This window comes from Lottia gigantea, assembly GCF_000327385.1.
Source record: "Lottia gigantea unplaced genomic scaffold LOTGIsca_77, whole genome shotgun sequence".
NCBI classification, from domain to species: Eukaryota; Metazoa; Mollusca; class Gastropoda; family Lottiidae; genus Lottia; species Lottia gigantea.
In genome coordinates this window covers 1,051,813-1,067,177 of record NW_008710566.1, presented here as the reverse complement: position 1 = coordinate 1,067,177, position 15,365 = coordinate 1,051,813, and the positions used below count along the sequence as shown (strand labels likewise).

The window sequence follows — 15,365 nt, the reverse complement described above, 5'->3', positions numbered from 1 at the left end:
TAAAGCTGCAGTGAAAAACAAAAAAAAGTCCCAATCAAAAATAAGCCCTTTTTTTCACCATAGGAGCTGCTATGAATCCATGAGAAATGGGTATTTAAAGTGATACTACGTCTTAGAATGAACATAAAATTCAAAAATTTTAAACGTGGCCATTAATAGCATATATTCATGAGTAGATATACCTAGTGTCATAAATAACATAACAGGACCCTTATATAATCCGATAAATCCAAAAAACTTAATAAAAATGCAATTAACCATTGAAAACTGCCTAATATCAAGATTAAGCGTTTTTCAATAATTACTTAGTTTTATGAATTTTCCAATTTTCTAGATTTTACAGGGATTCTGTTGTAACTTTATGTCACCAGGTAAGTTCACTGATGAATATATACTCATATTGACCATATTGACTTTAATTCTATGTTCATTCTAAGACGTAGTATCACTTTAAGATCTGAAAAAATAGAAGTTCTCTGTTATTAAAACTTTGTAAGAAATAAGTCATTGGTGTAATCCGAAGGAATATATTATTTTGTAATATTAAGCTATATGAATTAACCTCTGAAGTTCATATATACATGTATACTAAACTATTTATCAGTAACGACAACCATATTTTGAAATCTTCTTATTTTGGACCATTCATGCTGCAATGAAACAACGAATAAATAGAAAATAAATCATGTTAACCTATAGGAACAATACCATGTACCATTAAAGCCAACATGTAGCAATAGAAAATGAAATGAAATGAATGGAGTTTTATGTTCTGCAAAACAATGGAAAGCCCGATCAGCTGGTGATGTAAACATTTAGACAGCTATAAACATCAGAAAGTGGGCTCTATCAACTAGTTCAGTAAAAATTAGACTACTTTACAGAAAGCTGAAATATTACTCAAATCAGCTGGTTAAGTAAATATTTACTTCCTTCACATACATCTGAAACTATTGGCTGGTTATACAGACAGCTGAAATATGACTCTATCAGCTAGTAAAGTAAAGTATACAAACAGTTGAAATTGAGCTCTATCCGCTAGTAAAGTAAATATTTAGACTACTGTACATACATCTGAAATTGGACTCTATCGGCTGGTTAAGTAAATATTTAACAACTATACATACATCTGAAATTTGACTCTATCAGCTAGTTAAGTAAAGTAAAGTATACAAACAGTTGAAATTGAGCTCTATCCTTTAGTAAAGTAAATATTTAGACTACTGTACATACATCTGAAATTGGACTCTATCAGCTAGTTAAGTAAAGTATACAGATAGCCGAAATATAGAGACGACGATATCCCGTTAACTACAACATTTAAACAACCAACAAAGAAATATTTTTGGTTATCACCTACCATTTTACAGTTTAGAAACATATTTTCCAGAGGGAAAAATCTCTAATTCATACTGAAAATTCTTTAATTTTTTCTTTTTTCCAATTTTCTGTACCCAGACTTACTAGAGATACTGTACATGGCTTCGGACACACCCATCACCGTCGAAGTGTAGGACACGGGAGCACCAAACTCGTCCAGAAATTTCACAAACAACAGACCAAACGCTCGGAAATATGCCATTTGGAACATGTTGGCCACAAACGTAGCTGCAAAGAGAACATAAAATATTTTATAATGTTAAAGGTATTTTGGAAATATAATATAAACGGGATTGTTGCTACGGGAGACTAACAGCGCCATGTAGAATCCAATAGAGCAAATTGTGACGTAAGAGTCACTAATCTTTTACACTTTTCAGCTGTCAATGAACCTTTAGTATGTACATTCTGTTGCAGGCTACATCACTGCCAAGAACAAAACCGGTGTAGAAAATATTTTTCATTTGAAATTGTCGAGTATCGTTTACGTACACAGCTTCCTATCTCAACGAGGGTATTGTGTTGATCATATCTCTTGATCCAGAAAAGCTAGAAAGGGAGCAGAAAAGCCAGAAAAGGGAAGAAATTCAACCAGTACCACTGTCGGAGGAAATCAGGTAGAAACATCAGAAGGCATTATTCAGCTTCCAGCTTATATTGTCAAATAGCCTTTTTATACGCCCGTCTCCGCTGTCCGTCCATCCGTTCACATTTCTTGTAGGCGCAATAGAGGCTATAGTTTTTTTTTTATCCGATCTTGATGAAACTTGGTATGCATGTGTATATTGATAAGATTCCAGTTCGAAATTGGTAATAATCGGACGAACTGTTTCAGAGTTATTGCCCTTGACTTAGTAAAACTCGTCAAATTTGCCTTGAGAGAGATAGACAATACAGTTTTTCAGTATTCAATCTTGATGAAACTTGGTATGCATGTATATATTGATGAGATATCAGTCAAGTTCGAAATTAATAATAATCGGACGAACAGTTTCAAAGTTGTTGCCCTTGACTAAGTAAAAACGCAGCAAATTTCGATTGAAGGTACGATAGAGAGTACGGTTTTTATCCGACCTACATGAAACTAGGTATGCATGTATATATATATTGATGAGATCTCCGCCGAGTTCGTAATTGCTAACGATCAGGTGAAGGGTTTCGGAGTTATTGCCCTTGAGTTTGTAAAACGCTTTAAATTCGTTTTGAAACTACATTTTTTATCCATTCTTAAAACTAAATATGCACGTATATATTGATGAGATATCAGATTGGTAATAACCGGATGAACAGTTTCAGTTTTATTGCCCTTGTGTGTACAGCGATGAGACATTGTTCATGTTTGAATTTGAAGATAATTTGACCAGGTTTTGCTTGGTTAAAAATTTGAAAATTCATTATTAAGCCACCAAAGATTTTGTTATCATTTCTGAGAACTGGTAGTTACCTTGGCAGGCAAGCTTTCTATTTTTATAATCTGCAAATTCAAGGTCTAGATTATTCGAAATAAATCCTTTAATACTATACTAACTCGATATTTTGTATTAGAAGTAACATTAGGTCGTTTTGACTTATTGATTATTGTGCAGCAATAATATTTTCAAGCTATATAGTTTACTGTTAACTAACTACCCAGGTGTGTTTGATATGCTTTTAATTCATTCAAGGGGTTATTTCTAATAATTTCTTATCTTGGTATGTGCAATCTTTATATGTGTATCAGGGATACTTATAGCTTCTATTTACACCATTCTGAATTTCTAGTCTTTATATGTGTATCAGAGATTCTGATTTTCTAGTCTTTGTATGTGTATCAGAGACACTTACAGCTTCTATTTACACCATTCTGATTTTCTAGACTCTGTATGTGTATCAAGGACACTCATAGCCATTTACACTATTATGATTGACTACCCTTTTATATGTATGGGGACTCTAAGCTTGTATTGACCTCAATACGATTTTCTATCCGGAGAATCGCTTTCAAGTTCGTGATAGCTTGACATTGTCAAGATGACATGTGTTATGCATTATTTGATATGTTCAAGAAATATTGTATGCTTGTGTAGTTGGTTTGACTCTATTAAAGTTATAAACCTTGTGATCATGATATGGGTTTCCTTTCTTCTTGAATAATTACAACAACCTTGTTAAATTGAAAAGGTGTCTTATGTTATGCACATTATTCACAATTCAAAAACAATGTTGCTATTTTCTCATACATTTTAAATCTTGATGAGTTGGAATTATCTTTTTTGATCTTGTCTGTGAGGCAATTAAATGTGGGTTCGAATCTCTATCAAGGTAAGGCAAACTTTGGTTACTTTCGGTTGCCGCCTCGCACCCTTTTATCGCTGTCTTTGGCATGTTGGATTGTTGTCTGCTAGGTGACTTAGTGCCTAGGGTCAGAATAGCAAGTAGGGTAGGAGAAAAAACTCTGATGACACGGCTAGTGCTTTCGATAGCTAACACTATTCTGACTTTCTAGTCTTTGTATGTTTTTATTTACGCCATTATGATCTTCGATTGATAAAATAAGTAAAAAATAAAAAAAATTAACGCGGTTTGCTGAACAAGGTCAAGTACGAGCGTAGCCATATTAATTTTTTTTTATTTTTTAAAAGGGTTACGTACTTAGTTTCGTCCAAATCGGTCAAGAATTTGCCCTTCTAAAGTGTTTACATTTAAATTTCCAACTAGGTCATAAGGTAATTTTGTTATACTGTAAATTGATTATAGGGTAACCTGATCAAAAATAACCTGGGTAAGAAGCACTAAAAAGGTAATTTTATTCACCTTTGGTCACAAAATAATTTGTTTACCTGGTCACAGTAATTTGGTCACGAAATTATTTGGTAACACGGTAAATTGATTATAGGGTAACCTGATCAAAAATAACCTGAGTCACAAGTAAGAAGCACTAACAAGATAATTTTATTCACCTTTGGTCACAAAATAATTTGGTAACCTGGTCACAGTAATTTGGTCAAGAAATTATTTGGTAACACGATAAATTGGTTATAAGGTAACCTGTTCAAAAACTAACTTTAACACAAACACAGAGGTTATTTATCCATACTAATTTGGTAATTTGGTCACAATTATTACCGACATAGGGCCTATATGCATAGCGTGATGTATGTAGATGCCAGAAAACTTGGAAAATATATACTACGTTTTAGAATTATACTTACCAGGTGCCATGACTAAAGAATAGAATCTCTATATACGATGATATATTGATCAAACTAAGTAATTATTGAAAAACGCTTCTGAGCATGTTTCAAACTTGGCTCTATTGGATTATAGGGGTATTCTATCCTTTAGTTTTGACACCAGGTAAGTCCACTGCTGAACAAGACTCATTTTTGCCAAGTTTAAAAATTTCAAATTGTTTTGTTATCCTATAAAAAAGGGTAGTATAGCCAGATCGGAAAATAGAAGCCGACTTGTAGGTTAGATAGATAACAACCAAAAACTTTGGATAGCAAAGGTTGAGATAAGGCCAGAGGAGGCGTACGAATGATAACCCTACATGTCGTTGTCAATAAAATAAATAACAAAATAATATCATTGATTATGTAGTCTCTCTCAAGATATTGAGTTGACATACCCATGACCCAAATACTGTAGCTCAACTAAATGAGTGTGGATCCTCGCATGGGAATTTTTGTAAACATTATGCTCTCCTGCAGAATATTTTCTGAGATGAGGGCTCCCTTAGTGTTTGGTGCCTTGGACTTGGTTCAACCAGTCTATGTGGTTGTTGAGCCACTGCCAAAATACCAAGGTATGAAGACAATCAGATCAACCTTTGTATACCCAGTATCTATTATTAGTTAATTAAGATCGTTGGCTATTAGGACTATTACAAAAGTGTTATCTATTTCATAACCAAAATACCACAAAAACATTATCAGCTGTTTGAATTTTGAATGAATAGCTAGTTGATATACCGATGTACCAAATGAAACATAACACCGCCTACCGATTGAGCGGCGCGGCACCAAATATTCTGGAAAGACCAGCATGTCCTGCCTTAAAGGCAATGTTCACCATGCTCCTTATAACTACAGTATTTGGAGTGCCGCGATGGCTTAGTGATTCAGACGCTTACTGGCTAACCTGAAGGTCCAAGGTTCAATCACGACCCTTGTCAGTGATGTAGGTCGGAGGGGCTGACATGAAGAAGCGTCTAATCGTTAGAACGGGACTTTAAAGATCCCTCGACAGTTGGAAATCGAAAGAGAGGAACTCATGTCCTTGCAAAATTTCCCTCATCGCACACTACATGACTTCATCAACCCATTCAGGTGTAGAAAAATAAGAGGTAGAACTCCATTCATCTCATTTTAACGCCTGTATTTGATTTATATTGGAAACTAAACCATCTGTCCTGCAATGAGAATTTCTTTCTCATAACACATGCTATATAACCCCTTTGTTTAGAGGTACTATAAAATAGTCACATTTCCGTGCAAACAAGTTATTTTTTACCGGTGTCTTTAAAATGCGAGCATAGTTTTTGAAATCAGGAGGCGAAAAATAATAATATTGATAGAAGGAAAAACAATCGATCAAATGTATGTACCCTGTAATTAACGAGTCATCTTTCCCCGCCAGGTTGGAATGACAGGTCGTAACGCTCTGTAAACCTCAAAAAATTAGTATAATGTCTTACCGGCTAGCACTACCCAAGCGTATCCACCATCAATATTTTTATTCCTCTTCTCTTGGCACTCTTCCGAATATTCTTCCATATTTCAAATCAGATATATATATATAAGTATATACCACCATCCGAGGTCCTAGTGTTTATACATTAGTCCATATATTTATGAAATACAGTTCAGTATATCGTAGGCCAACATTCTATCACTAATATTGTGATGATATATCTCAAGATTTCAGACCAGCGTGTGTAAATCGATTCGTCACATAAGAGAGGTCACTCAACTACTCATGCCATAGTTCCTCTATACCAGATAGAGTGAACCGTCGAGTACTGATTTTGCGCAGACATGAAATAATCCTTACGTCATATATGACGTCACTGGATTATACAACCAATAGCCCTTATTACCCTTTTCAATGCGCGTGCGCTAAGTCACTTCCGCATAAATGTAAACAAACCATTTTGACCATTATTCTGATCAAAATGTTAAACATTACCTTCAATAACCAAAATAGTGTTTTACGCCTTAATATCATTATATATATCACAATAGGCCTACTATTAATAAATTAGATGGTGCACTATATGATTTATTAATCGTAGGCCTATTGTTACAGGGATACTACGTCTTAGAATAAACATAAAATTTAAAAATGTTAAACTTGGCCAATAAGAGTATATATTCATCAGTAGATATACCTGGTGTCATAAATAACATAACAGGATCCTTATATAATCCGATAAGTCCAAAAAACTTAATAAATATGCAATAACCTATTGAAAAACGCTTAATATTATGATTAAGCGTTTTTCAATCATTACTTAGTTTTATGAATTTTCCAATTTTCTAGATTTTACAGGGATTCTGTTGTAACTTTATAACACCAGGTAAGTTCACTGATGAATATATACTCATATTGACCATTCTTGAGAATTAAATTTTATGTTCATTCTAAGACGTATAGTATCACTTTAAGAACTTTATTTTCCAAGTTTTATAGACATATTAACAGATGTTAAACTTATAATATATATATCAATATCCGTCAAAACTTTAGATTTAAAGGGATTGTAAAGAGGTCTTCTAAAAATTATATGTTTATCGGGGACATTGATAGTATCAATTTGCATTTCATCCGTGGTTCTTACTATGTAACTAAAACAAAATTTTTGATGACCGACCAATCATGAAGGGCCTTTTGTGATATTTAGTGATTACTAATGTCATCAAACGCTTATTTATTGTGGAATTGCAGACAATTAGTGTGATGCTTTCAGTGTATCCGATACACATATAACATTAAGAAAACTGTTTTACATTAATGTACATTGCAAGCTGTCGTGTATTCACAGTATGTATTCCGCTTCATAGCATATCATTATTATGTCACATGACAAACTAGAGTTTAACGAAAAATAAACGCCAGTTTGCATCACTGGCTTATTGAAGGGAGTGATAGTAGAAATGTAAAAATGAAATGAAATGAATGGAGTTTTACGTCCTACTTTTCTGCACCATGTGGGCTAATGAAGACGGGCAACGCCTTGCAGGGTGCAATGAGGGAAATTTTGCCAGGACAGCGGCATTAGCCTGTTGTTTTTCGATTTCCAACTGTCGTTGGATCTTTAACGTGCACAGTCTGTAGCACACAGGGCCTCGGTTTATTGTCCCATCCGAACGACTAGACGCTTTTTCCATGTCAGCCCCTCGTACAGTAGAAATGCAAATACATGTAATTTTAAATTGTATCTATGTTAATTACCTATACCATTACAGTTGAAATATTGAAGGAATGCAATTTTTTTTATATTGTAAATTAAATTACTTGAAAATGTATATTAAACCAAACCAGGATTTTGTTAAAAGCAAAAACCTGCAATAAAAGTCATATCTATTGACATCAAAAGGGTGTACAAGTTGTTATGCAAATGCTAAAGGCTAACAATGTCAAAGTTATCAGTATGAAGAAAATTGACGACTTTAAACAAGGCTACTGCAGTTTCAAAATGAACAATGAAACATTATGTCATAAAAATACGGTTTCAATGGGCCCTCTTTAAAGGAGCATTGCTTGCGATCATTAAAATATTTTTTTTGGTCCTGTGCGTTAAGGTTAACCAAGTAAATATTAAAACAACTATACAGAAAGCTAAAATTGAGCTTTATCAGCTGGTCTAGTAAATATTAAGACAATTATGCAGATAGCTAAAATTGAGCTTTATCAGCTGGTCTAGTAAATATTAAGAGAATATTGAGCTTTGTCAGTTGGTATGGTAAATATTAAGACAACCATACAGATAGCTAAAATTGAGCTCTATCAGCTGGTCTAGTAAATATTAAGACAATTATGCAGATAGCTAAAATTGAGCTTTATCAGCTGGTCTAGTAAACATTAAGATAACTATATAGAAAGCTAAAATTGAGCTCTATCAGCTGGTCTAGTAAATATTAAGACAACTATGCACATAGCTAAAATTGAGTTCTATCAGCTAGTAAAGTAAATATCAAGACAACTATACATATAGCTGTTATTGAGCTCTATCAGCTGGTATAGTAAATATTAAGACAACTATGCAGATAGCTAAAATTGAGCTCTATGAGCTAGTAAAGTAAATATCAAGACAACTATACATATAGCTTAAATTAAGCTCTATCAACTGGTCTAGTAAACATTAAGAAAACTATGGTAGCTTAAACTGAGCTCTATAAGCTGGTAAAGGACTATATTGCTTTAAACTACTTCTGAATGACATTGAATGTATTGTCCATTTGTTTTTTGTTCTCTCGTTTCTGTATTTTAATGTTGTTATTTCCGTCTAACGACCTGATGAAATTGTGTGTATTTCCCCTTCGAGCCATGTACTCGTGCAGGTGATATGCTTAAAGTGCAGTAAATTTCAAACGTAACGAATGAAACAGTTGAAACCGGTTGTTTCCAGTTTGCTCTGCATTAAAATTGTATGATTATTATGAATCGACTGCTTCGGGAACTTAATATCTTAAAGGGATATGATATAAGATTAATCCTTTAGCGACATTTAGGTGTAGAGATCACATTAAATAACAGAGCACAACTTTATGGTATACTACTCCTTAGTTCTATTGCACACAACGTTTCAACAATTTACATCGTCATCATTAAGTGGAATGAGGGAGTATAATACAATAAGGTATAAGTTTACATAAATAATAGACAATAGCAATAATTAATTCACCATGACAATGTAAATTGTTGAAACGTTGTGTACAATAAACCTAAGGAAGTAGTATATCATAAAATTGTGTTCTGTAATTTATCGGTGTAAGATTGTGATTGTGTGATATTATATTCATGACCGTACCACTTTTCACAATAAAAAGGGGGAATTTGGTTGATTTACCATTCAATCAAAAAGTTCAACCGATAGGGACATCGCTCAAGCTTACCAGGTGAAATGAAATGAATGGAGTTTTACGTCCTACTTTTCTGCACCATGTGGGCTAATGAAGACGGGCAACGCCATGCAGGGTGCAGTGAGGGATATTTTGCCAGGACAGCGGCATTAGCCTGCTCTTTTTCGAGGGATCTTTAACGTGCACAGCCTGTAGCACACGGGATCTCGGTTTATTGTCCCATCCGAACGACTAGACGCATGTCAGTCCCTCTTACCTGCATCACTGACAGGGGGAAACCGGGTTGAAAAATCCGAAGGTATTATCTCGACCTATGCCGGGATTGAACCCTGGACCTTCGGGTTAGCGAGCAAACGTCTAACTCACTGAGCCACCGCGGCTCCCCTTACCAGGTGAAGGAGCGGATTCCTTTTCCAGACAATAAAACTATGTGGCATACCACCTTTAATAAAATAAACATGCCATAAGATGAAATCGACATCCTGTATTCAAGTACTATGCTAACAGATAAACCTCAATTTGAAAATAATCACCATTTATATTATTAAATGAAACGAAATGGGAGTTAATGTCCAAATTGCCTGTTCTAATTTCGGCTAATTAAGAAAGGCCACACCGTGCATTGTGAAATGAGGAAAATTTTGCCAGGGCAGGGCATTAGCTCATAAATTTTCGACCCCATGTGCCTGGTCTGGTTATATTTACCTCTATAGCACATGGCTTCTGTTTATTGTATCACCTGAAATGTCAATGCGAGGGTATAGGTAATCTGAGAGCGAATTATCTGCCACTGTATGGATTATATTTCATTCGATGACGTCAGTCGCTGTATTGTTACACTATTTTGCTGTATGAAGGGTTCTTACACGGAAATAGCACACAGTACGTAGACAAAATGTCCCTTCCTCTCCCCAAAAAATGTATTGCCCTCCTGAAAAAATATCTGACTATCGACCAATTCCATTACTTCAATTAAACACCATACACCATTGCCTCTTTTGATATTACTTGACAGGGCGAACAATCAAGTCTGGCTGGCTACGGGACTGTTGTTTATTTATTACATTTCATTTCACTCCTCGAGCAAGAGACCATAGGTTGCACATGTTCTATATCTCTAACTAAAAAACGAGAAGGTCAATGGCGCGACCTGGCAAATTTCTTTGATAACATACAAACACGTTAACTCAATCAAGACAAGTGTAGAAAAAAAGACGGAAAGGTTGCCTTTCATTTCACACCATTTTCAGCTTTCCTCTTAAAACAAGTTTGCGAAACATTTACTTGATTATTAGATTATGATTGTTTGCAGGAATTAGATAAGAAAATCAGCTGTTTCTTTATGACCTTGGCCGCATTCTTCACGTGGTTCTCATTCGATATCTTACACGATCGTGTCTAATTCCATTCCATTAACGAACTCTTAACATATGGCGTCATTCACTTTAACAATGGTAAAGCAGGCTACTCGTAAAGTTAAAGGGAAAGTGTGTGTTAGCTTCATAAAAACTGGAATTTTGATTAAATCCTTTCTTCCAGAGTTCAACAACATATCTCTATGTGGACGTATATTGTCGGCACCCCTGTCCGTCCGTCCGTCAACATTTGCTTGTAATCGCTCTTAAAACTAGATTTTCGGTATGTGTATATATATTCATAAAACGAAGATCAAGTTCGAATTTGAGCTATTTTCGACCGTTAGAAGCAGAGTTATTGCCCTTGCCCCACAATCTTGAATATTTGCCATCCGCATGCCGTGGTGGGCGTATATGGCTGTGGTCCACTATCTTTGTAAATATTCTTTGGTCATTTTTGCATTTTCCATAGGCTAATATCGGTAGAAGAGTAGCCTGGACCTTGTGTTATCAATTAGATTTTAGTATTCTTGCTTTATGAATGAAACTCTTAGGCCTATGTGTCAATTTCTAAGGTAGGCCACATTTTGAAATGTACATGTATACATATGATTGAAAAGATTAGCAAAGAAATAAAGCAAAATTTAAAAAATCGGACTGTTGTTTGAAATTTTGTAACAAGCCATTGCAAGCTAGTTGGACCCCCCTTTAGCTACGGGCCTGGTTGGACGTGTAACCTTTGCATGAGAGGAGTGGCCAATCTCTAACCTGAAGGTCCAGGGTTCAATCCCGGCATAGGTCGAGATACGTAAAACTCCATTCATTTTAACATTATTTATCTATAGGCTACAAAGATAGGCCTAAATCCGTAGTCTTATTCTTATGTAAACTTATAAATTGTTAAAAATGTGTTTCATTCTTGTAAAATAAAATAATTTCTATATTCGTTCCGCCATTAAAACAAACATCTAGAAAACGTCTAGCAATAGCACATTTGAATCCGTAAACTTTTCACCGGTTCATAATCCAACAGGAATCCGTTGTTTTTATTATTATTATGGATGACGTCATATGAGGTCAACACGCAGACGATGTTAACTGCGCGGTTTATTTTCAAGCCAACTTCAAGAGATAGGTATTGCCAAATTTGTTTACGTTCAAAGTACATCCTGTGGGTTAAAAACTGTTTCATTTTTGATGAATTCGATCAGACTAGTTTATACACCTTCAACGTCTGGCAGGGGACATCGGGCCTACGTCTCAACTCACCAACTCAACCAAAACTGTCTTGACTTTCTAGTGTAGTGGCACCCCAGCCAGGCCACAGAGCAACTATGAATCCAAGACCATCCATGTTTACCTGTTCGTCGTTTGATTCGAGAATATCAGCCTTTATAAGAATAATTTTATTGTGGGAAAGAATAATCATAAGCTGAGATCCAATTGTTGTCAATCTAACATTGGACTTGGAGTTCAACAACGAGGGGAAGTAACTAAACAAAATCTTCTTACTATCTCCAAAGTGACCGGACAACAACGGATTGTGGGTTTCTTTAATCCAATATGGTTGTTATGAAAACTGTGCGTGTGCTGTGTGTCACAGGCTGTCAAATTAAGCCGAGAATTATTATGGATTTTAAACTAACTGACGTGTAATGTAATGTAGCCGGGAGGAGTGCAAGTCAAGGGAAATAACTACATCATTGATAAACCTACATCCAGACTACAGTAAATTACTATGATGAGAAGACTTGTTATTTGGCAAGTAAGTAGCCTAGGTTTTAATGCATGTAAAATCAAGAAATGAAATGAAATAAATGGATTTTTACATCCTACTTTTCTGCACCATGTAGGCTAATGAAGACGGGCAACGTCATGTAGGGTGCCATGAGAGAAATTTTGCCAGGACAGCGGCATTAGCCTGTTATTTTTTTCGATTTTCAACTGTCGAGGGATTGTTAACGTGCACAGCCTGTAGCACACGGGGCCTCGGTTTATTGTCCCATCCGAACGACTAGACGCTTTTTCCATGTCAGCCCCTCTTACCTGCATCACTGACAGTGGAAAACCGGGTTGAAAAATCGGAAGGTATTATCTCGACCTATGCCGGGATTGAACCCTAACCTTAAGGTTAGCGAGCAAGCATCTAACTCACCGAGCCACCGCGGCTCCTGTAAAATCAAGAGTAAATAAGATCTGCACGTAATTGCCAATAGTAAGTTTAGGCTACACTCCAGGGCGAAAAGAAAATATAGTAAAGGAAGACTCATAGAAACATCAAATTTAGTTTATGTTAGGAAAGCATAGGCTATGATAGGAAAATGGAAGTTAGGACAAAAATAGCACAAACAAGATTAATGTAAACATAACCTATCTGTTTAAGAATAAGAATTTTATATTTTAGCTGAGTAAGAGCTGACTCTTAACTTGTTTTTTAAAAGACGAAACAAAAATATTTGGCTTTTCCTAATCAATAATGGACTGGCTGCGAGCGTAGCTACATTCAGTTCTTGTACGACTGTGTGTGAAAGCTGCTTTTCTGCTCTCTGCAGAGGCACAGAGGCATTAGCCTGCTCTTTTTCGATTTCCAATTGTCGAGGGATCTTTACTTGCTCAGTTTTATTTTGATTAGAAAAAACAATTCTATAGCGGAGTCAGTCCAAGTTGATGAATGATCAAATGATGAAGCATGAATTTTTGCAAATAGGCCATATCTATGCTGTTCTTTTGTACCTCCCCGAAATGTCGTCTGCCATCCACTTCAGTTTAATAGGCCTACCTTTATTCATCACAATCTGTGACTACGATACTATTTATAGTAACAAACATGCCTCATTTGTTTCTGTGTCGAAACTTGGACGAGTCCTAGAGAAAAGTTGTTCAAAGGTGTGACAAATTATCAAGATCTCATTGTTTTAGTCACCAAATTTTATAATAAGTTAAGTTTAATTTATTTATAGAACAAACAAAAAACAGCATGACTGACTTTTTATAACGTTTTCCGATTTCGCTGACTTTCATTTGGGAATCGATTAGTAACGTCGTTGGACTGTCAACGACCGATAACCCATTGTCGGCGACAATCGGAACATTACTATTTGCCGCCCCCTACAACTGCGTCTATTGTACAAACCGATGTAAATAAAACATTTAAATACATGCTAGTCAATAATGCGAAACTCGAAAAAGAACTTCTAACTTATACGACTTATGGTAGCTAAGATAAATAAATAGCATCAGGAGAGTGTTTGAATAAGTGCTTTAGACAGTTCTAGCTCCGTCACACCGGAAAGGCGTCCTTACTGAGCTGCTACGAAGATTAGCTCGTCATGCCCCAAGCATGGTATAAGTGTGGAGGGGGCCTCCGGTACCGTGCGGTTGGCGCCGTTGTCGCCAATATTCGCCGTTGAGATCGCCACAGAACAAGCGTCATAACATCTCTATAAACGCAATAAAAATGAAGTACACCAAACCAATAAATTGTATTAGAAACGCGAAAAGGGAACACAATATGGTGATAGCGACTGATGTAAAGTTTTGAATTTTACGGGGCTTTTTCTAGCGTTTTCTTCACCAAGCCTGTGTATCGGGGTTATTCGAGGACCTTGCCCGAATGCGTCAATTAGTTCATGACAAATCTGCCACTCATATGAACTGTCCAGTGCTGTATCCCAGATGGTTATTGGAGCACCCATGGTTTACCATCTGTGAGACGTTATGTGTTGAACGGGACTAAACCTAAATCATTTCTTTAGACATCCTCTGCTAAATCCACGCCGGTATAACTTCGGGGGTTAAGTACACAACAGCACCTTAAACTCATCTTGAGTTCGTAAGCGGCGCGAGTCCAGAAACAACCATATCGTGTCCCCGCTACTTTTTTCACTTTTTTTTACATTCTACTGGTCCTTTTTGTTGCCTTAAAGTTCAGTTTACATTTGTATTTAAAATGGGATGATTTGCCCAAACACAGCAGGACAGGTCGTTGCAAATGCATTCAATGTTAACGCCAGAACGATTTATATCATTTGAAACTTCGCTACAACACCACCAACGACCGTCTGCGTAGTGGTCGTCCAAGAGTTACAAGATCGGTACATGATACGCAAAAATTGGCAGAACCGATTTCGAATAGCCACTGAAACAGCTCGGCAGACTATTGGCAACCACCAACGTGCCATCAGTGAGCGACGTCGCCTCACTACCAACAACAACTGCCACCGTCCTGCTCGTGTACCCATCCTGAGAGATGAAAGTCGTTACTGTGTTTCCACACTAGATGGTAGATTCAGGATCTGGCAAAGGAGGGGCGAACGCTATGCTGATGCTTGTGTCATTGAACGAGACTCGTGGGTGGTCTAAGCATCATGGTTTGGGGTGGAATTGGACTGGACAACTTGCTTTCTGGGCCTCGAAGGGAGTGGCTGAAAGGAGAATCCAAAAATAATTAACTCAGATCAGATATCAAATTAAATGAAATTAATTGAATGAAGTTTTAAATTCTATAAACAAAAGATGATTGTTGCATATTCAAAAAAAAAAAAAAATCTTAAAATTCAAATGA

General features: G+C 36.0%; 1 protein-coding gene across 1 annotated transcript in view; it reads right to left on the bottom strand.

The window, feature by feature from the left end:
- Nucleotides 1-6,200, bottom strand: part of LOTGIDRAFT_236233 (hypothetical protein) — a 21,849-nt gene extending 15,649 nt beyond the window's left edge. The window contains exons 1-2 of the mRNA XM_009066537.1: nt 6,059-6,200; nt 1,465-1,608 (exon numbers count right to left, since the gene is read on the bottom strand). Coding sequence (XP_009064785.1) covers nt 1,465-1,608; nt 6,059-6,137 — 223 coding nt within the window. The 5' untranslated portion in view covers nt 6,138-6,200. The remainder of the gene's footprint in view (nt 1-1,464; nt 1,609-6,058) is intronic.
- Nucleotides 6,201-15,365: the final 9,165 nt, after the last annotated feature.